This window comes from Aythya marila (assembly GCF_965140915.1).
Source record: "Aythya marila genome assembly, chromosome: 21".
Classification (NCBI taxonomy): domain Eukaryota; kingdom Metazoa; phylum Chordata; class Aves; order Anseriformes; family Anatidae; genus Aythya; species Aythya marila.
In genome coordinates, this window is record NC_139062.1 from 4,640,694 (window position 1) to 4,663,558 (window position 22,865).

The window sequence follows — 22,865 nt, forward strand, 5'->3', positions numbered from 1 at the left end:
GCACACATACATTTCAGAGTTCCATTTGGACATTTCTCCTAGGAGCATTAAGTCATCACTTTAATTCCCAGTTTAAAGACTGATAGAGCAGTCACGAACAAAAGCAACTCTCAGGGCAGAAAAAAGGGGAGGATGCAGAGATAAAAGACCAGCTACAGATAATCGTGTCTGTGTGGGGAGGAAAGAAGCAGAGTTCCTGCTCCTAAGGAGAAAAGAACAGACTGACAGATGCCATTACTTTTTGTCATCTTGGAGCAACATGGAACAGAGCAGGACTTGTGTCTATTTGCGGGATGTGAAATTGCCTGGGAATGAGTTATTTACATCTTCCTTCCTTCTAGAAGAAAGGCCGGGTAGTGCAACAAGAGGCCAATCTTTTGAGCTCGTAATATGCAGGTTTCATTTGAGCAAAGCACATACCCTATGTTCAGCTGATCTTAGCAAACTGGTGGCTTTTTTTCCCTGTCACTGCTCAAGACTACCAGTTCAATAATGTTAAACTCGTGGAGCAAAATGGGAATGGTGTGACGAGGACGGAATGCTGAAAACCTGCCTTCCTCTGGGTAAAGCGGGCAACTTTGCCATATTGAGTAAAAAAACACTGGAATCTGAAAACGTCCTCAGCCCTGCTGAGGGAGGATTTTTTTTTTTCCTTTTCTTCTCTAGCACAACGTGTGCCAATGCCTGCACCATCTCAGAAGTGAAGAGAACGAAAACACCACCTCTCAGTTCAGCCCAGGTTGATTCAAACAGGCAATAACAAAACCCATGACAAATACCCAGAAAAAAAAATAAAAAGGATCTCCAGCTATTTCCAATATAAAAGAGCCTCTCTCTCTCTGCACTGACACCTTGAAAAAAGACAGACCCTGCACGGCATTAAAAAAAAGAATTAAACAAAAACCTCCTTAGGAATAATTTGCAATGCAGCTCTTGGTGCTAAAGCCTAAAAAAATGTCAGTTTATATAAACAACTAACTGAATTTTATCCACACCAATTATGGACATAAAGAAAAAAAAACCCATGAGATGGATGGCACAAATCCTGCCATTTAAGCAATATTTTCTTTAATTGGGAGTTTATGTTCGGACACCTTTCCTGTAAGACACTGCTTACATGGGCATTATTTTACTGGAAGACAGTGGGCACAGAATGGAATTACCCATATATAGCTGTGGAAAAGAGGGTCTCTATTCAAAGGCAGAGCGACTTAAAGCTGTGAAACGTTCCTTGTGCTCTAAAAAAAATTAAACAAATCCCATCCTGGTCGATTGAAGAAACTGAGCAATGAATATTATGAAGAATAACAGAAAATGTCCTCAAGAGAAAGTCACATGAAGTTCCCAATTTATCAACAGCTTGTAAGCACATGCTTAAACCAGCCCCTATTCAGGACAGTACTTGAGTGCATGCCTAACGTTTAAGTATGTGCTTAAACCCCATTGACTTCAGAGAGCTTACCTGACTTCAAGTCAAACATATGCTTAAGTCTATCCCAGCAAAGCATTTAAGCATGTGATTAAGGCCTTGTGACTGTAACCGGGGTCTTAAACTGCTGGGATCGGGCAGGAAGGGAGACAGGAGTTAGAAAAGCTTTCACTAAGGACTGCCTGGTGGTTCTCCGTTTCTAACATTCTCAAGGCAATGGTTTAGGCCACGATTTTAATGAAACAAGCATATATCAAACCCTCTAATCTAAGGCACAATCAGGGTAAGACCTAAACAATTTGGTGTGTCCATGTTTAAAAACAGCAAAGGGGTCACAGCTAGATCCGGGCAGCAGCCCCAGCTCCGGGCACACAGCTTGGAGCCTGGCTCACAGCTGTGAATCAAAGCTCACAGCTGACACTACAGAAAAGTAAACTCTAGTACCACTGGCAGAGGAGATGGAGAACCAGGGGTGTCAAGTCTAGATAGGTGACATGAAAATTTAATTACTTTAGAAACTGATTATGGAGGAAATGAACCCAGTGTTAAAGGGCAGGTGTTCCACAGAAAAGTCTGATTTTAAGGGAGTACCAGACCAGATTTGGTGGAGGCAGCAGTGCTGCTGCAGAGAGGCCCCCAAATCTCAGAGAAGGCGACTTGCCTGAACAAGTGAAGCCCAAGACTGCCAGGAAACCTTGAGCCCTTTGCCTCACTGCATGCACAAGGCTTCTACAACCAAGTAGAAGTGGACAAGTGCAGTGAGGGAACAGCCTCTCCAGAAAGGAGCCTGAATCAGAGGTGAGCAGGAGAGGCTCAGAGCACTTTGCATCGCCCCTTTGCTCTCCAGCGAGGAAGGGTTGGGCCGCCTGGACACGAGACTGCTTTCAGTCCACCCAGAAAGGACTCAGCTCACACAACAGCTCTCGGTTCACTTCAGGTGCTACCACGGAGTCCCCGGCGCAGCAGTTACCTGCATGCAGTGGTAGTGTGTGCTTTTCCCGTTCAGGTGGCAGCCGTGGTAGTACACGCTGCAGTCATCCAAGGGGCTGAAGCGCATGAAGCCGTGCTGGAGGGAGTTATCACGTTTCTTGTGCATGTTGTAATGCCGAATCACATCCTGTTTACTAGTGAATCTCTGGAGAGATACAGAGACAGAGTGAGACACACGTGATGGGAGTGGGTGAGTAATCCTGGGGGCAGGGATTTTTGTTGTTGTTGTTAATAAACTTATGGTACCGGGAGTCTAAAGCTCAGCAGCGGTCACCCCAAGAGAGTCAGATTAAAGACAAACTGTGTGCGTGTATTTTCTTGGTAAAGGGCAAGTGTATGCACATGAAAACTTTGAAGTAAACATGACACTGGGGTGATGTCCGGAATATGCTCCCTGCAGCTTTAAGGCTGCAATTCTTCTAACATAATTTTAGCTGCTACTATCTCAAGAACTGCTATAGTTAGAAAGCAAGCCAGTGAACTAAACAGCCTGCAAGAGAGTAATCCCAGCTTCCAAATCCCTCTCTGTAGTGGTTAGCAAGACACTGGCTGCCACACTCATGTCAGACTAGAAACTGGGAAAAACACTCTGCTCTTTTATAGCATCTTCCCGTTATCAGTCGTCTGCCACCCCTGCAAGGTGGGATTAGGGAACGGGTGCAGAACTTTCTTCCAGTCACAGGAAAAGCTGGTAGCAGAGCTCCGAGCTAAATCTGGATGACCAGAAGATCCCTTTCACCGTCTACCTGCTTGAAGTACTGAAGGGGTACCCCACTCTCGGAGCAGGCTAAGTGCCTTTAAAATGAAGCTTTTCATTTCTACTTCCCACAGACATCAATATTTAACAGAGAAGGTGGGAAAGTAAATCTGATTTTTTAAAAGAAATCAATATCCATTTATTTTGAGGAGTAATTGGAAAGGCCTGTATTCTAATGTTTAACAACTTTTTCCAGTCTCCCTCACAGGAAACAAATGATTATCGCTTCCACTCTTTCCTCCTATAATATCAATCCTGATCAATCTCGTTGGTATTGGCATGGGAATAGATGGATATAGATTTCACTGGGAATCCCTTGGAGGCTGGAGGTATGATTTCCCAGGGCATACGTACAGGATTGCTATTGCCAATCATCGTTAATTTGTGCCCACTTATTACAGAGCGTTACTTATTATAAAATATATCTCAGCCATAAAATAATTTGCATTTTAAAAAGCAGCCTAAATCCTTATTCCCTGCGAGACCAGACAGCTCCTTTGCAAGCAGCTTCCAGACTCCTTAGGAAATAATCATGAGGCCAATCATAATAATTTTTTTTCCCTGTCTTTCCATTCTTTGTGTTTCTCTCTTCGTGGTGCACGGCTATCCGTGTCGCAGTTGGGACAGCCTCATCTCGATTACCAAACGCTGGGCTGGCAGGACACTACACACATCCCAGAGAAAAACCCTCCTTGGATCAATAGAAACCCGCCACGGAGCTCAGCAGAGCCAGATCAACTTCCCGCGCTGTGGTCAGACTCGTTCCTTTGAGACCAGAAGGTCTCAAGGGGTAGGGCAGGACTTGTGTCTGCTGCACGGTGGAGGCGAGCTCTGGGATTCCCCCTTACACACACGCAGCCTGACCACAGAAGTGGCAGAGGCGAGCTCGCAGACCTGGGCCGAGGGTAAACACTCCCGGCACGTGACTCGGCTGCCTTGACGTCGCTGCCCTGGCACTTCTCCCAGCAATTACGGCATCGCACATGCTCCTGCCCCCACGCTCTCCCCACAGATCCCGGCCTGCTGCTGGTCTTATTGGGTGTTTTGTTGCAGCTACTGCTGCTACAGCCTCGCTCGGGCAGCAGGAGGGGAAGAGGCAGACTAGCAGAACAGCATGCCCTGGTTTCGGGCACAATTTGTAACGAGGCAGAATTTATTCTCCTGGTTTCGCTGATGTAAATCTGGAGTAGCTCCCACTGACTTGAGCTGATCTATATTCTAGCAAATTCAAAATATATCTTGCCCTCTTTTCAGAGACAAAGAGCGATGAGGATGTGTGCATGTGGGACGGAGCACGGGGAGACACGAATCTTCCCGAGGCAGGACTCGGGGAGCTGTGCTGGTCCCTGCTTCCCGTTCCCTTACCTGGTAGTTGCACTCTGGGTCAAGGCAGTGGTAATGTTCTCGGTACTGGTATGCACAGTGTATGTGTCCACAGTGCTGGCTGCCAGAGAACCTGTGAGCATGAGAGGAGCACAGAAGGGAGAAAGGAAGAGAGTGAAACGGTGTCCTGTCCTGTCCTGTCCTGTCCTGTCCTGTCCTGGCAGCAGTATCTGTAAGCACGGCACAAATGGAGTAGGTCCCACTCCTGCATCCCACGTGTTCAGGTCATCAAACCCCATCGACTTGACCACCTCCGAGGGTGGTGATCCCTCCCACCTTCCCTTTGTTATTTGTCACTGCTTAAAAAGGTGTTTCCTGAGCAAGATCTTTCTGGGCTTTTACCTCCCCGAGCTGCATGTGCTTTTCTTGGAAATTCACCTCCATTATTTAGAAGCCGCTTACCTGGGAAGAGTAAGAAAGTGCGGCTGGTTCCCTGAACTACATACCACACAGATCTAGTTTGGATATCTCAGCAGTGAGTTTCAGAAACTTCCCACACCACGAGGAGACCAATTAACATCAGTCAAATACAGACCCTAGGCATGTGCGCATCCAGCAGGACCTCAGAAAAGCTCAGGCATTCGTTTGTTTGTACAAGTTATGCCTCGGTGTTTTTCTTTCTAATTGCAATATGGTGTCACGCTACTGGGAAGGCTGCAAAGCAGCAGAGGGTAAGCCACAAAGGCAGTGGAAAATCATGGCACGATTATGTAGGAGCTCTTCCAGTGAGATGGAGAGTAAGGGAAGGACAGGGAGATGGAGCAGCAGGGCCAGGATGAACGCTGCAGGCAGACCTGTGTGCACGTCCCTCCCCATGCACAGCAGCACTGACCGGTCCCACTAATCATCATCTTCCAGGTGGATGCAGCATTTGCTCACGACAAGATACTGCAAGGCAGAGCCACGGGGCTTCCAGCCTGCCTCACGTGCAGGTGAGAGCAGGGCACAAGGACAGCAGCCAGCAACGCGCACCCGCTCCATTCGCCACCACCCAGCCTTCCATGCAACAAATCTGGGAAGTCCTGGCACACGGGGTGGGAAAAAAGGGCAGAAAGGCCGAATGGTATCTGCAGATAAATGGACGCGTGGGCTGCCAGACAGAGCAGTAACTGGGGAAGGGGTGGTGCAGCGCCGGGCTGCTCCGTGTAGGGATCTCCGGTGCATGTTCCTGAGGAACCTGGAGGAGCTTGAAAGGGAAAAGCAGCGGAGGGAAGGGGACTCAGAGGGGAAACATTCAAAGATAAAGTGCCATCTGCTCAAAGGTTCCTCACGTCACTTTGTGCTAAACGCACCGGGAGCGCACATGATAAAGGGCATCGGAAAGAAATGAGGAAGGAGAGAGGGAAAAAAAGGAAAAAAAGGAAAAAAAGGAAAAAAAGGAAAAAAAGGGGGTGAAGGTGTTCTGGGGCAATGGGTGGAGGGGGCAGGAGCAGGGAGGATTATGGAGCGTTGTAAGGGGCACTGTGTAAGCACTAAGCTGCAGGGCAGGAAAGGGAGCCGGGATGAAAAGCAGCGCTAAATACACGTCCTGAAGTGCAGTGAGGAAGAGGAGGTCAACTGTGGAGACAGCAGGGCCTTCTGGAGATGGGGAGGGGGCTTAATTGACAGAGAAGATAGACAATGCTAAAAAATTAAATGACTTCTTTGCCTCAGCGTTCACAAAGGGAGACGGGGACAGATGCCAGGAGCAGACTTGCCTTTCCCTGGGGAAGGAGAAGAAATACTGCAGGAAATCGGGATCACGCCAGAACAGGTGATTGAGAAACTGGAACAAACCCCGGCAGCGGAGAAGAAACAAACCACAAGGCAAACAGCAACGCTGGCTGCGCAAACAGAGGTGTGGAGCTGGGAGGGGAGGCGGCGAGCCCGGCCAGCGGCGGGGCAGCGGCGAGGCTGGCACGGGGCACGGGCAGCAGCCTGAGTCACCGGGACACCAAGCAGTACCCCAGCAGCCGGTCCTGCTGCTCCGGGGCTGCGTGTCAGCAGCCTGGAAAGGCCGAGGAACTGCTCGGTGGAAAGCTTCCTCCCTGCCGCAGGGATGAGATGGGGAGGAGAGAGCAAAGGGCTGGAGGGCTGGGGAGTGCTGGCCAGGCAGGGAGGAGGGGAAGACAGAGAGCTGGCAAAGGCAGCTCTCCGGCAGAGCTGTCCAAAAGGGCATCCCAAGCGAGGATGCGAACGCAGCAGAGATGCCAACTGCAGCAGCAGAAGGGCCAGGCACCAAAGAAATCCGCCCGGATGGGATGAGTTACTTGGAGCATCCCAACAGGAGCCGCTCACAGGCTCAGCTCCAAGGGCATCAGCTGAGAGAGCTCCCCGGCCCTGCAAACCCTGCCCTGGCAGAGGTGTGAGTGTGTGAGTGGGTGTGTGAGTGTGTGTGTGTGTGTGTGAGTGTGTGTGTGCATGGGTGGGAGTGGTTGTGGGTGTGTTTGTGGGGTGCCCAGCACAGGAAGGGAGCGGCGGGCGCTCGACCACGCTCAGCGCCCGGGGCAGGAGGGAAGCGGCACGCACAGCACCACGGGGCGAGGCGGCTCCTGCAGTCTGCAGGGCCAGGCTCCTAAAGGGTTATCTTTATCCTCTGTTTCTTCTGACACTTGAAACAGTTCAAAGCTATTAATTTTTAAAGCACAGCATCTGTTTAGCTTTTCCCTAACAGGAGAGCTCGCGCAGCACACACTCACTTACACGCACACACACGCGCCCATCTCCATGCCCTGCTCCGAGGAGCATCGACCCCCCTGGTAATTTACAGGACCGGACCCGCAGTTTGCATGCACATGAGCAGGCACGAGCACACACACACACCTGATTGCAAACTCGCAGCCCATTTCAGCACGCCGATATGCAAATCCAGGCTCCTGAGTTGTGCGCACAGGCACAGAGATTCATTTTCACAAGTGCAACTCCCTCCCCCTTCCCTTACTTTAATCTCTTCACTTTTTTTTTTTTTTTTTTTTTTTTTTTGCCAGAAAGAACTAGTCTCGATCTGGCAAGAGTTAGAACGAAAAAACCAAGATAAATAAATAATAATAAAAATAATAAATAAAGAAGTCAGCATGCTTAGTGAGTGTTTACAGACTCATTACCCTGTAACGATGATGTGAAAGAAGGAAGAAAAAAACCCACCCCAATTACAAGGGGGGGAGGAAACCCACACAGAAATAAATATTTAAGCAAGTGCTGCCAGAAGCACCATCTGCTGAGGCACTAATAATAATAATAATAATTTTTTCTGTGGTCTTTTTTTTTTTTTTTAATTATAAATATAGAGGGGAAAAAAAAAAGCACAAAAAAACAACCCAACCCAAACTAGCTAAGTAAGAGGTTTTGTTTTGTTGTGTGAGAGAATGGATTATCCCTGGGCAGCTTTTGGCAGTGGCTTTGGCAAACTCATTAAGCTAATTATGCAGCGCAGACATACAGTGTCGTGTCTCTCTCCCCCCCCCACACCCCCCCACCCCCTTGATTTTAAGGCTTTAAACTGTTTTTAAAATTGTGTGTAAATTGAAGGGAAGTGGCTGTGCTGCCAACGGGCGGCTTGCGGAGCTCTCTGAGCAGGATGTGGTGTCCCTGAGCTATCTCACAAGCCTCCCTCGGTTACCTGCCTGACCCCGGGGAAGGGGCTTGCAGAGCGCTCCGAGGCGTGGATGTGGTCGCGATTACACAGGGCTCTGCTTCAGAGGGGAACTGGGGACAGAGCGAGTGGCATCGCCTCTCCCTCTGCAACCTCCGAGCACAACCCAGCTCCGTCTCAGCAGTAAAAGGGCGCTGCTGCTCCTGCCCCACGCCGAGCTGGGCTCGGAGCCCTGCTCTCGTTCCCGGACCCTCCCAGGAGGCAGCGAGGGGCTGATGTGTGTGCAAATGTCCTCTCTTCCCATGTGGTCTTCTGTCTTTCTCCTACATCATGGGTTTGGGCAGAAGGGCTGCAGGGGCATCGCCTTTGGGTCCGTTCCTGCCTCCCCTGCCCACGTGCCAAAGCCTCCCTCGCAGCTCCCCAGCAGCCGGCTGCCCCCAGGGAGCTTCTGGAGGTGGCAGCAAGGTGGGGACGCACGCTGCACGTCTCCCTCCCCGCTTGCTAGGAAGTGCCCGAGTGCTGGTGGGAGCAAACCCTTCACTTTTATCTCTAGAGAGAAGGGTTTGCTTGTTTCCCTGCCGGTGTCCTTCCATAAACAGGGGGCTGGCATGGTTAGCTCCGTGCCAGTACGGAGGGAGGATCCAGCAGGCCAGGAGCAGGGGCTGGTGAGTGACAAAAAGAGGCAGGTGTCGTGCAATAACCTCCCCTGTCCCTGGTGGCATCGCCCCGTGCAGCACTGCAGCCTGGGCTCCCTCTCAGCATCGCTTGTTCCTCGTCCAGAGCTGAGCTGAGGTGCCCCAGCCCGCACCTTCCTCACAAAGGGTTTCTCAAATGAAGGAGCTGCAAAATATCCTGGGGTAAATATCCCCCCCTGACGCTGAGACCTGCCTAAACTCAGTTTCACTCGTGGATTCCTCCCAGCCTGGGTTCCCAGGGGCGAGATGTTCTCTGCCTGCCTCCCGTGGGCACTGGACGTGGCAGGGGGAAGAGGCAGGAGCTGGCACCGCAGCGGGCACAGCCTGACAGCTAGGAGACGGCGCTCCCATTTACATCACGGGCTTCTGCAGGGAAACATTTTTCCACTATTTGTCACAACGTCTAACAGCTCTGGGGAGCCGAGCATGCTCTTGGCATGCCTGTACACCTCTCACAGCTACTGCTCTCCCAGGCAGGGGAACAGAGCGAGCACAGATGCCAGAGGGAAATGGAAGTGCCAAGGGCTGGTTTAAACACTTGGCCCGGCTGGCCAAGACCTCCTGCCTCCCCCCACCGCTCCGCCCTCGTCCTTCCAGCCCTCTCCCCAAGAAAGCCCGGAGTTTTGCCTACCTGGCAATATACTTCTGGTAAATATTTACATCTTCGCTGACGGCTGGTTTGTCAGTGGGTAATCCGTTCCTAGTGAGAAACACACAGGGCAGAGCTGGTTAGCGGACGGACAGGGCACGGCCGCGCTCCTGGTTTCGCTCTCACGCCTCGAGGTATCTGGGTACCCGTGTGCGGACCTGGGGTGGCCACGGGAAGACCAAGAGCTCCCTGAGCACCTTGCAATACCACCTGCTTTTGCAGAGATGAGGCATTTATGTACCTTAATCACAAAACAACCAAACAGCACCCAAATGCCATATGAGCTCAGGTGACTAGGCACCGTTAGGAAGCAGAAAGTTGCATCCTACTCACCCTCTCCTCCTACTCACGGCAGCTCTGCAGCCTGGTTTAACAAGGAGACCTTTGCTCAGGGTTTGCTTGGAGTTAAGATGAGCTCAGGGCAGGTTTCATAGCATTAGGTGGCAGAGCTGCAACCCGTGGCTGGGATATGTGCGTATGTGTGAGAGCGAGGGGTAATTCCTGCCAGCGTTTTGGGCCCAGGGGGGTCTGAAGGGGAAGGCAGGTCCCAGACAGCAGGGAGCACCTCCTCCACCAGCACAGTTCATGAGCTGCCTTCCTTTAGCACAAAACCCTGTGTCTAGCAGGCAGCCTGAAGGAGAAGGATCAGAGCCTCCAGTGCTCCGGTGTGTGATCGGGTGCCCCAGGTCACCCCCAGCCCCACCACCATGCCCCAGCCAAGGCAGTTTTGGGGCACGGGGAGGAGGGATCACCATGGTGCTGCAAACCCCATCCGCAGGCGGCAGGAAATGAGCACGAGAAAGGCAATCAGACTGGGATCCCAGCGCAACGCGGAGGCAGAGGAGCGGAGGCTCGCAGCCCCCGCACACAGCTCGACGGTGGCCGCGGCGCAGCCGGCAGCTGAGCACCTTGGAGACCCGGCAGGCACAGAGCCCCCGGCCACGTCACCCCTCACAACAAGGCACTGTGCCTCCAGGAATATTTACAGCAGTGGTTTTTAGTAAGAGCAGTGCCTGCCTGCCATCTGGAGCACGTACCAGCTTCACCCCAACCAGGGAGCAGAAGAGAACAGCAATAATCCTTTACCCTCTGCCGTACAGCCAGGTGAGGATTCAGCCCAAGGCTTCCCAACAGTGAGGACAGGTAAATCCGAGCCATCAGAACAAAACAGGCACGTGCCTCCCTCCCTGCTTGCAGCCTGACTCGGATAAATCAGGGGACTGTAAGACTTAAAGGGTCTATTGGGCAGAATTTGGCCCGTTTTCACGAGGCAGCAGGGGTTTCAGGACCCCCAGCAGCCCTGGCACTCTCACCGTGCCATGGCATGAATGCAGCGTGGTGTTGTGTCTGTGCCCCTCGGTCCAACGCTGGCTTTCCTGCAGCTCCCACCTCTGGAAGCCAAGCTACGAAGGAAGCCAAGGTTTGGCAAGGCCTTTGGCCATCTCCATTCAGTCCACAGCATCGCTGCAGAGATTGCCAGCACTGTGTGTGTAGGAGGTTATTATTGGTAATTGGGCTAATGAGTTTGCCCAGTCTGGGGGGTAATTGAATCACCTCTATTTGTGTAAGGAACAGGCAAATTGAGAAGACACAGGCCTGGTCCCACAAAAGCACGTCTATGCCTAACTCCTATGAAAATTAATGGGAATCAGGCACTAAAATGTCTTCAGTGGTCTGGGACGCACAGAAGGCCCCATCTTGCCAACAGCCAGCAGAGTTTTGCCATCGAGTTGGATGACAGCAAGGATCAGGCTCTCCTGCAGCCATGGCTGGCCGCCTGGGGCACCGCAGGGAGAAGGAAGGAAGCAGTTACGATCTCGACCTCAGAGTGCTGACAGCACCACGTCCCCTTATCTGTCCTTTCAGCAGACAACCCCAGGAGCTAGTGGGCTCTGGATTCATGGCTGTGACTGCGGGAGGCAGGCCACAGCCTCAGTGCAGACGAGACAAAAGGAGCTGTAAGGCTGACAGAGGAACAGGCACGGAGCGAGCAGAAACATCCCATTAACGGCATGAGCTGTAATGCCCCTGATCCACACGCAGGCTTTAGGCACGAACCCTAATACAAAGCTAAGAGCAGGAGGACACTTACTTTACTGTAGAGACTGTTCCAGTTGTGATGGAGTCTGTCTTGGAGAAAGTTGACTTCAGGTACTCGGGAGTGTTGAATGGCAATGAGACGGACTGCTCCGGGCCGGCCACGGGCGTGCTGCTGGGGGTGCTGGCGAGGGGAGCAGGGGCCAGGCTGGGTGCTGGAGCCTTCACCGGAGTGAGCTTCTGGATGTTCCTCACGTCGTACTTGGAAGGGCGGCCCACCTTGCCTGTCTTGAAGGCAATGGCTCCTCCCATGTCCGGGCTTCCTTCTCCAGGCTTGAAGAGGTGCAGGTACTTGACGTTTTCGAGGTCGTACTTGGAGGCCTTCTTGTACGTGTTGCCGTTCTGTGGCCTGATGCTCTCGCCCGTCTTCAGCTTCTGAATGAAGAAGTCGTATTTGGAGGCCCGCGACATCAGGCCCTGCATCTGGGAACTGCTCGGAGAGGGCAGCGGCAGGATGGTGGCTTTGGTCTCCGTCAGCAGGGAGGCATCGGGCCCTGGCACCCGGATGGGCTGCGACAGCACCGAGGAGCCTTCCTTGCCCAGCTTGGAGCCCAGCTCCTCCGATTTGGCCAAGTGCATGGGCCAAGAGAGCTGCTCTCCAGCCTTCAGCTTGCGGATGTACTCCTCGTACTTGGAGAAGCGGGCTCGTTTGCTCAGGGCGTCCTCGCCGGAGAGAGAGGCCGCGGTGGCGGTGGCCTCTGAGGTAGCAGCGTTCAGCTTGTCGAAGCTGATCTTGCGGGCCAGCTCGTCCCGCATGTTCTGGTCATCGTAGCCAAACATGCCCAGGAACTCATTCATGGTGGTGGCCGCGTAGTCTCGCAGCGATGAAGCTTCCCCTGCAGAGAACCAGAGGGAGAGAGTCACGCCAGGGGCTGATTTTTCTTCTTCTCCTCCTATACCAGCACTGGGAGCGGGGAGGGGGGGGTAAGGGAAGAGGGGAACATGATCTACTGACGTTTGGCTCACTTGTTAGGTTTTACGACTCTTAAATTAATTTGTTTTAAAAAAAAAAGTAATTAATACTGGGGTAAAATAAAAAGAGTTCATCAATGCCAGGAAAATCAATTTCCTAAATGTTCTAGCCGATGGCTTTTCAGTACATTAAACAAAGTTTCATAAATGTCTCTGCACTCTTGCCTTGGCCTAATATGAAGAAAAAGTAATTTTACTGGAAGTGAGACCGGCGCCGATACGCCGGGGTTCGCGCGGTTCTGCCCTTGTGTGCGGGTGCACGTGGATGGAGCTGGCGGGGGACAGGGGCAGAGGAAGGGATGGGGGTGCCCACGGAGTGGTGCAAAATGGGTCCAAGCCTTCTCCCCACTAGGATTTGGGGCTGGGGACAGGAGACCCCGATGTGGGCTCCAGAGGAGGGACTGCCTGTCCCCGTGGTTGGGGGGCTGCTCTGCTGGGGGGAATGGGGGGCTGAGCCAACGCCGCCTGCCTCCGGTTTCCTCCTCCCTGCCCTGCTCCCCCAAAGCCTCCCAGGCCACCGGGAGGGGAAGAACACACATCTGGAGGTCACCCAATATCAGTGGAAAGGAGGAAATAAAGATCGCTCTGACGTGGCAGCTTGGACTCATTTAGGCTTCAGTCTGACACGGCATTCCTCCTCCTCCTCCTCCTCCTCCTCCTCCTCTCCCTCTTGCTTTCTCCCACGGCATAAAGATTTACTGTGTGCAGGAGTCCTTCAAACCTCCCTCATCATCTCTTCCACTCCCTCCCTGGAGCTCTCGGGGGCACCAAGGCTCCCAGGGCCAGCTCCAGCAGGTGCCCCGGCAGCAGGTGGAGGTTTGGGTCCGGAGCTCAAACCCAACCAGTGCTGACTTGAAACGTGGTCAGAAAGGAAAGCATCAAGGCACAGAACTGGTCAATGGATCCGAGGTGTGAAAATGGACCCCTAGGAGCTGGGATCTGACAACCTGGGATGCCAGATGCCAGGGCACACATTTACGTGAGCACTTTTGCACACACAAGTCCCAGTGAGTGAGCGAAGTCCTAGCTCAGCAGCCACCAGCTCGCACAAATCTGTGTCCGTGGGACCATGTGGAGGGAGAGGCTGCCTGAAACAGGCACTAAAACGTGCACAACCATGAGAGTCACATTCCTGAGTCAATACTTTTCCACAGCCATCGAAATTATCCTTCACACACACATTTAATTTAATGAATTCAAATCATTCCATCCTGCTTTCAGGTTGTTCTCTTTCCTACCTCTTCTTCTCTCCTCTCCACCTCCATCTTGGTGTAACCCTATGAGCAATAAAGGTGATTAATCCCCAGAAATCCCTGATGGGTCTAACAAGTGTTACAGGAAGACCCCATTTCTGTTAAATTTGTTCTGCTTTTCCTCTTTGTTAAATTTGTTCTGCTTTTCCTCTTTCTGGACCTGTACAAATCCCCCAGCCTCCTTCCCAATCCCTGACTTCCCAGCCTTGCACACAAAACCCCAGCCAGCCTGGGCCAAGCTGCAAGCTTCCAGGTGGAGAAAGCCCACCACAGATAGGATCCGAAAGGAAATTCAACGATCAGGTGTGATTTTTGCTGCCTTGAACAAGCCAGCCCTTTCCCTTCTTCCTCCTGACGTGCAGCACACGGGACCCAGCAGGCAGCCAGACCCTCCCCAGCCCATCTCCAGTCGGTTCTGCAGATCCCAGCTCAGCTCAGGCCCTACAGACTTAAAAACCCAGGGAAGATATTTGAGGAAGCCTAGCATCTTCTTGTAATACTGGGAAAACGAAATGCTGTAGGAGACCAGCTCCTTTCCATATTTCTCTCTTCTGCACCTTTGGTGTTGGAAAGCATCTTTGGTACCCATGTGGCTAGACCTCAGCCGGCACAACTAGATGCACTACCCAAAACCATGGGAAAGGGTGATTTTTCAGGTCTTTTTTTGCGCTTTGCGAGGTCCGTGCATGAGTTTGGGTTTCAATACCCTCGATTTAACCCCTCATCCCCCAAACCGTCTCGCTTTCTGTCCCCTAAACCCACACCAACCCGCATTTACTCGCAGGGTGGCTGCCCGGAGGGCTTGAGGCTCTTCTGCTGGAGGCACCTAGGGGAAGGGCTCACCACGAAGAGGCTGAGACCCAGCCAAACCCTCACTGTCCCCGACACACAGCTCCCCCCAGACCCCCAGCAGGCAGAGGCGAGGCAGCAGGACAGCGGCTGGGAAACAAAATCCCCGCGCCAAGTGCGCAGCCCTCCCCCTGCCTCGCATTTTTCTCTCTCCCCTTCTGTGTGATAACAAAAGGGCTCTCCCTCTCCCCTCGCTGCCGCTCTCCATTTGTGGGCATCGCCAAAGAGCAGAGATCCGTGTGTCTGGGAGCAGCTATCGTATCACAAAGGATCCCGAGCTGGCTAAAAGAAGAAAAAAAAAAAAAGGAAAAAAAAAAAAAAAAAGGGGGCTAAAAATAGCCTGCAGCAGCACACTATATATGGAAGGAAAAGCAAAACAGCCCAAATGGAGAGCAAGGTCTGGGTCCTGGGGGATGGGGCATCCCGGCTCTGCCCTGCAGCCTGCTTGGGAGGGGCAACGTGGAAATTTGGGGGCTGGAGAAGCTGGCGCTCGCCGCGCGTGTTCTCCCCAGTGGAGTCTCCCCAGGAAATTTTGGAGAGAAAGCCCTCCTTGCTGAGAGCAGGGCCAGTGTTCCCCTCTGCGGGACGCAGCCAACAGGCTAAGAAAAGAAAGGAAAACTTTGAGAGCTTGCACGGGGGGAAGCTCCCGGTGACTGCGTTAGCCCAGTATGCGAGTAATGGGCAGAGGGAAGAGCACGGGATGGTGTAGGAAAATCTCCTGGGTATGTGGGCACCAGCGAGGGGGTGTAGGAAGGGATCGCTGTCAGAGCCTGCACGGGGAAGCCTGCATGCTATATATAAATGTGTGTGCAGCAGCACGGGGCGGGCAGGGAGCAGGAGAGGTGTGTGAATGAAGGAGGAAACGCATCTGCATGGCCAGAGCCTGACACCCGTCTCCTGATGGACGCCAGCTTTGCGGCTCCTGCACAGCCATCCCTGCTGATGGGGAGGGAGGAACAGAAGGCAAGGCTCAGCACCGACTCCTCAGGCCCTTGTTTTCAATGGGTGGCTCAGGAAAAAATCCGGGGCCCCAATAGGAGCCTCCTGCCACCCCCCGGGCACTGGAAAGAACTCCTTTGGGGTGCAGGCAGCCCCAAACCCCGTGGCAGTAGTTTACCTTGCCCCCAGTAACACCAAGGGGGCTCGCTGCCGAAGAGCTTCGAGGCCATTTTCTGGAGCACAGCTTCTGAAGAGGAGAACTTTGTCCTCTCCAGCACCAGAGGCTTTGCTCTGTGCTTTCCAAGGAAATGCTGCCACCCACGTTAGCGCCAGGCTTCTCGAAACGCACACTCAAGACCTGGCAGCACGTCCCTTTGCCAGGCAAAACCTACGTGGGGTGAACCTGACCCCGCACGTGCCGTTACCTGCCCTAAATATAAAGGAGCCTCCAGCCCCCCAAGACTGCTTGCACATTTTTGTGTAGTCCCTTGACAACACAGCCCTAGGAAAGCATTTTACTGAGAACTCCTACCCGAAGAGAAACCTCTTCTTTTTCATTTTCCACAGGTTGGCAACGTATTTTTACATCCCAGGTTCCCCTCCTTTTAGTTTTCGTGGCAGAGAAAAGCTGCAAATGCGGGCTGAAGGGAATTAAAACACTCTGAAAACTGAGTCCAGGCACAATCACCTTGTGTCTGGGAACGACAAGGGCTTTCCTATCAAAGGAAACTGAAGGTCACACTTTTCCTCATTGATCTTGCAATGTTTGTTAATTACTCTGTCACTGATGTGGCGAAGGATAATTAAACAGCTCTGTTTATATCTTATATGCATAATTATGTGCGCTGCCACTGAACTCGTGAAGACTAGAGAATGTGCCTCTCCAGAAGGGGAACGGACAGACGGAGATGAGTTTCGGCTGCATTATTAACAGGAGGAGGAAAACACGGGCACACACAAAAGGAGGAAAGTTTGATGGATTCACAAAGTGCTGGGATCAGGGGAGGGGTGTGCGCAGGTGGAGCAGATTAGGGGGAGATCTTTCAATTACGGCTCCAGCCCAGCTGAGTGACAAATCAGGGGGAGGGAGCTGCTGTGCCCGAATACCGAGCATTCAATCTGCCCCGAGCTTTTACCGAGGGCTCAGCGTTCATCCGGCCCCCAAAAATCAATCTGGGGCGACCTGGGTATCAGAAAATGAGCAAGAAACTCAGCTGGGGCTTTCCCCAGGAGCTCTTGCTGATTTCAGCTTTTGAATGAGCCACAGGAAAAAAAAAAAGGCAGGAGCTCAGTGAAAATAAGAAATGCGCACACAGCCTGGGGGAAAACCGGCAACCGCACGAGTCAGCATCCAGCCCCGAGCGGGGGCTGCAGGAGCCAGGGCTGGCTGCACGCTGGGCATCTCTGCTGCAGGCTGCTGCTTGATGCCAAGAAAGGGGAATTTGGGCAAAACCAGGGGATGAAGAAGGAAGGAAAAGAAGAAAGTTAGCACTAGACAGTGGCTCGCACCACGCTTGCTGATGGTAGCACAGCCCTGCGGAGCTGAGAGTGGGAGATGAGGCTCAGCACTGCCTGACCACGGGGGGATTTTAAACTTGTGGGGTCCAAGCACAGGGGGTGCAGACACCCCGGGTTTGCTCTAGCACACCCTGGCTGTCACATCCTGCCACGCTGGCCCCATCCAACGAAGATGGGAGAGATGGGAATGGTGGTGAGGATGCCAGCACACGGCAGCGTGCACCGTGCTGAGATGCAGGATGGATTCTGGTGTCCTCCTCCACGAGCTTACACACCCTGCCTGCACCGTACAGCCAGGGTGTGTGTGAATACACTGCAGAATCCACCAGGGATTTGCCACGAGGGTACAATTGTTTTTTTTTGTTGGTTTGTTTTTCCATGCAGAAAAATATGACCAGGAAACAACACACAAGGTGGTTACCCCCACGTGAATCGCCTGAAGGAGCCTAGGGAAGGAGCCCTACCCTGCCACGGGATCTACGGTCTGGGGAGAGTCACCCAGACCCGTCCTCCCTGCGCACACCCACTGAGGAAGGGCACTGAGCAAACTGGGCACGGTCCCAAGAGCAAAGACGCAGCAGGGAGGCAGGCCTCTGCCGGGGGATTCGGGAGCCTCCACCCCTCTCCTACAGCCAGCAGGTACCCAGCAGCTCGGCCTCGTCCCCGGAAAGCACAGCCGAGGAGCTGCCCTGCGCAGGGGTGGGTGGCGGGGGGCTTACCTGAGGCTGTTCCTGCCCCCAGCTTGGAGGCAGCCTCGCCGCCGGAGGCCCGGTAGGCATCGTCCTTGGAGGCCGTCCCGTCGGAGTCCCTGTCGTCCAGGAAGGCGCCATCCTGCGAGCCCCTCAGCGCGTCCGCCTCGTCCCCGTTGTCTTCCTCGTCGCTGCAGCCCTTGGGCTGCACCATGTAAACCCCTTCGGGGGGCACCTCCGCGCTCTCGGCGCCCTTACACTCCTTGCCCTCGGCCCGCCCCAGCAAGGGCTCCTCGTTGTACTCCCCGTTCACCCACTTCTCGATCACCTCCCTCCTCTTGTCCTCCTCGATCTTCTGCACGCGGCTGAGTCCATCCGAAAACTCCGTCCCCGGCTCCTTGGTGCCGGGCTGAGGCAGGTCCTTGTTGCTGCTCTCCCGCTGCGGCCCCTTGTCCGCGCGCGCCTGCTCGGCTCCCCCGTGGTCGAAGACGACCTGGCGGCTCAGCTTGGCACAGATCGCGTTTAGCTTCAGGCCGCCTTTGCGCTTGGCAGCCATTGTGGGTTTTCCTGAGGTTGCGTCAGTGCATATAGTTCTTTCAGCTGCAAAGAGAGAGGGGGGAAGAAGCGGGGAAGGGCGTTAGAGGGATCGGGACACCAGGAACCCAAGCACCAAATGGCTGCCCCCAACCCGGCGCCGTCGCGCGCGGCCGTGCTGTGGGACTGGCACCAAGGCACCGAGCTCCCAACCTGCCCGTCCCAACGCAGCCCACCAGCCTCGAGGCACAGGCAGGTGTTTATGACTGAACGGGGCCAAAAAGGCCCCAAACACCACGGGAAGGTGAGCGTGGTGTGGCCCGGCCCCAAAAAGACAGCAGGCAGCGACTGCACCCCAACGCCTGGAGCAGGGAGCAGCCTCCCCGTCTAACCCTAGGGATGGTGAGGAGCTTCACAGGCTTAGAGAAAAGAACCAGTACGGAGCAGGGAGAACCAGTAGGGCTGATGGGAGCACTGGGAAGTGCCCGCGCCGCAGCCCCAGCCTGGTGTGCTGAAAAAAAATGAGAAAATCGCCCGGGGCTGGCATCAGTTGATCAGGCCCCTTTGCTCGCTCTGCTCTCACACACACAGGAAATTCTGCTCTCGCACTTCCCAGCACAATCAGCTAATTAGTGTGGGTTTGTTATTTTAATGTAGTTTATTCATATGTGACAGCTAGTAAAGGAGGGGTAAGAGAAAGTGGGGGGAGAAGGGAAGAAGGTAAGGTCTTAACTTCAAGGTCACGGAGAATCTTGAACTAAATGGTCCCTATCACGGAGTCACTCGCATGATTATTGCACCAACAATTAGCAAGGCTCAATCACAAATAAAAGCAAAAACCTGACTCTAAAGTAGCTGCGCTGCCTCACCTCTCTTTTTATTTACGGTCCCCGCAGACTGGGCAGGGTTTAAGGCCCCAAGGCAAGAGCTGGGCCTTGCAATCGGGGCCGGGTGCCACCACAGACCCCACTCTGTGTCCCCAGGCTCAGGAAAAGCACCCCTAAAGCACTGGGGACACACACACAGCACTGCACACATGGCTGGATGTGTCCCCGAGATGTGCTCCCGGACAGCGTGTCCCTCTGGAAGAGGGACGAGTCCCCATGGGACCGACTCGGGGAGTCCCTCGTGGCCGCTCCGCCCGGAGGTGCAGCTCCACAGGAGTGCGCCGAGATTCATCAGACCCCCTACAATGCATCCAGAAGCCATCGTGACAGCCCCTAATCCCGTAACATGACAGCCCAATACAAACAGACTGAAACTTTAGACCTGCTGTCCAAGAGCCAGCCGGTGGCTGCTTAGCGTAAACTCCTGACAGCTTCAGACACGCTTCCCTGTCAAGGACTGCAAGGAAAACACCCCCCCGCCCCCCAACAAACCTACCAACCCCATAAAAAGCGAGGCGAAATGTGCTCCTACCCATCCCGACGGCGCTCCCCCCTCTGGCACCGAGCCCCCCGTGGTGCCCTCACGCTTTCAGCACCTGCCTCCCCCGAGGGCATCCCTGCCCCTGCAGGCACGGGAGCTGCTCCGGAGCCCCGTGGAGCCTCGCACGGATGGGTTAAAGCCTCCCGTCTCCCCAAAAACACCCCCCTGCGCCTCCCCACGCGCCTCCCTTCACACATCCCCCCGCCCTGCGTGCACAGATGGGCACCGGCAGGCGCCCGTGACGCCGCCGAAGCCTCTGCGCCTTGGCACCTTCCTTCCCTTCCCGTCACATTCCCGCTCTATTTAGGGCAGAAAGCGCGGGCCCATCCCGTGCGCCACGGGCACCACGTCGGGACTCTGCTGCCAGCTCCAGCTGGAGCCCGGCCAGGACCCCGAGGGCTCGTGCCGGGGGGCTCCGAGCCTCCGGGGGTGCAGCTGGTTGGGGTCGGGGCAGCCGCCGGCCCCGTTGCTGCCCGGTGCTTCCCCATCCCCGTTCCCATCACAGCCCCGCTGGCAGCTGGGGTGATGGGGAAGGGAGGCACGCAGCAAGCCGCTGCCCCCCGCCCCGCAGCCGCAGCAGGTCCCATTATTCTGGGCTGGAGGTGAGCAGCCAAGTGCGTGCACCAGACGGCAAATGGATATATAAATATTTATCCAAAGGAAGAGGGGAACAGACGTTCCCGAGGCTGCACTTGCCGCGTACGCAGCAGCTACAGGGAGCCTGCAACTCGTCTCCCACTCCTGGCCCTGCCGCTCCTGCACCCGGCTCCTGCCCTTCCCTCCCCTCTCCCCTCTCCCCTGTCCCCTCTCCCCCCCAGGTGGGGTTTCTTTGATGCTCTTCTTTGACGTTTTGGGCAACTTTTCCTAAAGCCTATATTAAAACTAAACCGAGCTCAGAGAGCTCCCCATCCCCCTGACCTATAAAAGCAGCCCTCCCGGAGACCTTCCTGGGATGGGACGTGCTCCGGGGCAGCAGGACCCCATGCTGTGTTTATCCCCATCCCACCTGTGCACGTATGACCGCAGGGAACCAGGACTCCCGGCTTCTTCTGCCAACTTTGCAACCAGCTCTCGGCAAGCCCGCACGCATCACTTCATCTTTCCGTCCCCTCTTTCTGTGTCTCTGGAGCAGGAGGGACCTCACTATTCCTGGTCCCCTCTTTTAGCCTGATAACCTCAAAGGGAGAAGGGGAACCCCGCTTGCTGGACATGGCCCTGGAGGGCCCAGAGCATCTGTGCCCAGGCGGTGGGTATGGGGTTGGGGTGCTGCGGGGTGACCCCGCGCCTGCCTGGGGTCGGGGCTGCCAGCGGAGGGACCCTGGAGCCGTGGGGTCCCTCCCCGGCCCCGCTCCCCACCCCACATCCCCCCCACACCACCCCCTGTCCGCACGGCACTGTTTAAAGACTCCCGGCTAAGTAAACATCCCCCTTCATTTTCTCCTTCCCCACAGAAATGTTTTGATTCCCCATCAATCCGAGGAAGCCGTTTATAACCTGCGCCTGTCACGGCGACTTTTCATCTCTGCCCAGGACAAACTCTCCCACATGCTCTATTTACACTGAGCACTTCCTGGCAAAACAATGCCCCCGGCAGCGTACCCCGCCGGCCCCACACCCTGCCAGCAGCCACCACGCTGCTCGGTGTCCCTCGGGGACAAGGCCTGGCCTTGGGGACAACCACGGCCCCCGCGGATGGCACGGAGGGGCCCCGGCGCGTGGCAGCGCACCGAGAGGCTGGCACGGGGGGGAGGAGAGGTCGGGTGGTGTGGGCAGAGCCTGGGGGGGCTGGGGACCCCCTGGATGGGCTGAGGGGCTGGGGAGGGGCAGGGCAGGAGGGGCGAGGGCTCGTGCTGTGGGACAGGGGGGTGCTGGCTGGGGAGGGCCGGCGCGCCGGCACTTCAGAGGGCCGGGCGCGGGGAACAGATGGAGCTTTCATATTCCTCTTGAAGAGTTTTCAGCCCAGCTGAGCAGCTCCGTTCAGGAGGGAGGTCCCAGCGCCAGCTTTCCAGGAGCTGCAAGCTCTCATTCGATTAATTATTAACGGCATTATTTGGGGCGGGGAGGGGGAGGGAAGGAGGGCCGGCGCGCTGCGCGGGGGGCTCTTCTTTTTTAACCGCTGGAGAGCCCCAGGCAGGGCAGGAGGCACGGCCCTCGGACAGAACCCGGAGTGTTTCCCCCAGATTACGCCCCAAATCCCAGCGGGGAAGGCAGCCCAAGGTGCAGCCCCCGCGGCACACACCTCCCCTCCAAACCAGGCAGGGCCAGGGCGAAGGGAAGGCAGCAGCAGCCCCGGCCTGGCCCACGCCGTGCGGGAGTGGATGCAGCCTGTGTATTTTCCCCTCTCTGGTTTATCAATAAAACATTTTATTGCTTTTAGCTCAGGAAATGACCTTGGGTTAGTGGATGCTGTCTCTTCTGGCCGGCCTTGGGGAGCTCGCAGAGGCTCTTTAACGACCTGCACGCACTGGGCCCACCCGCGCCCCGGCGGCACCGAGCCGGGGAAAGCCCCGGGTGTGGAGCTGGGCCCGGCTCTGCCCTGGGCAGGAGCAGGAGGAGAAGGAGAAGGGAAGCAGCCGTAAGGGTGTCCTCGCTCCCTGCCTCCCCCGAGCCGTCAGGGCTCTCCCTGCACACCCCAGCCATGAATTAGGGCGGGGGGAAGCCGGGGACCCTGCCCTGTGCCTGCAGTCGGGCTGCATTCAGCACTGCATTCAGCACTGGCATCTCCAGCCGCACGCCAGCCCACTTTTGTCCCCGTTTCCCACTCCAGAGCCTGGCTCAGAAGGACGGAGGCCAGACACGGCTCCCTTCTGCAAGCTCCCCTTGGCTCAACCTGCTCAGCAGCAGCGTTTAGCCAGAATTGTGGCAAAGAGAAGCAGAGAAACAGATCAAGGGCAGAAGGTCCTCGATCAGGGGCAGGACGGCAGGTCCAGCACTGCTGGAGCTTCCCCAGGTCCCCAAAGCCAGCAGGGGCACCTACAGCCAGCGGCACACCCCGATGGGCATCGTCCCCACCAGCACCAGCCTGGCTTTCCAGCCTCATCCCCTTCCAGTGTCCCCAGTTCAGAGGTCCCCGTCCTGCCCCAGCTCCTCTGGTGCCCCAAAAAGGTGGACG

The 22,865-nt window shown here is 55.1% G+C and overlaps 1 protein-coding gene across 6 annotated transcripts in view; it reads right to left on the bottom strand.

Annotated features, from left to right (window-relative positions):
• CASZ1 (castor zinc finger 1) overlaps positions 1 to 22,865 on the bottom strand; it is a 168,699-nt gene that overhangs the window by 26,189 nt on the left and 119,645 nt on the right. For all 6 annotated transcript variants that reach the window (XM_082777116.1, XM_082777115.1, XM_082777114.1 and 3 more), the window contains 5 exons: positions 17,822 to 18,391; positions 11,567 to 12,407; positions 9,457 to 9,525; positions 4,542 to 4,632; positions 2,400 to 2,564 (listed from right to left, as the gene is read on the bottom strand). In XM_082777116.1, the coding sequence (XP_082633242.1) occupies positions 2,400 to 2,564; positions 4,542 to 4,632; positions 9,457 to 9,525; positions 11,567 to 12,407; positions 17,822 to 18,347 (1,692 nt within the window). In that variant the 5' untranslated portion in view covers positions 18,348 to 18,391. The remainder of the gene's footprint in view (positions 1 to 2,399; positions 2,565 to 4,541; positions 4,633 to 9,456; positions 9,526 to 11,566; positions 12,408 to 17,821; positions 18,392 to 22,865) is intronic.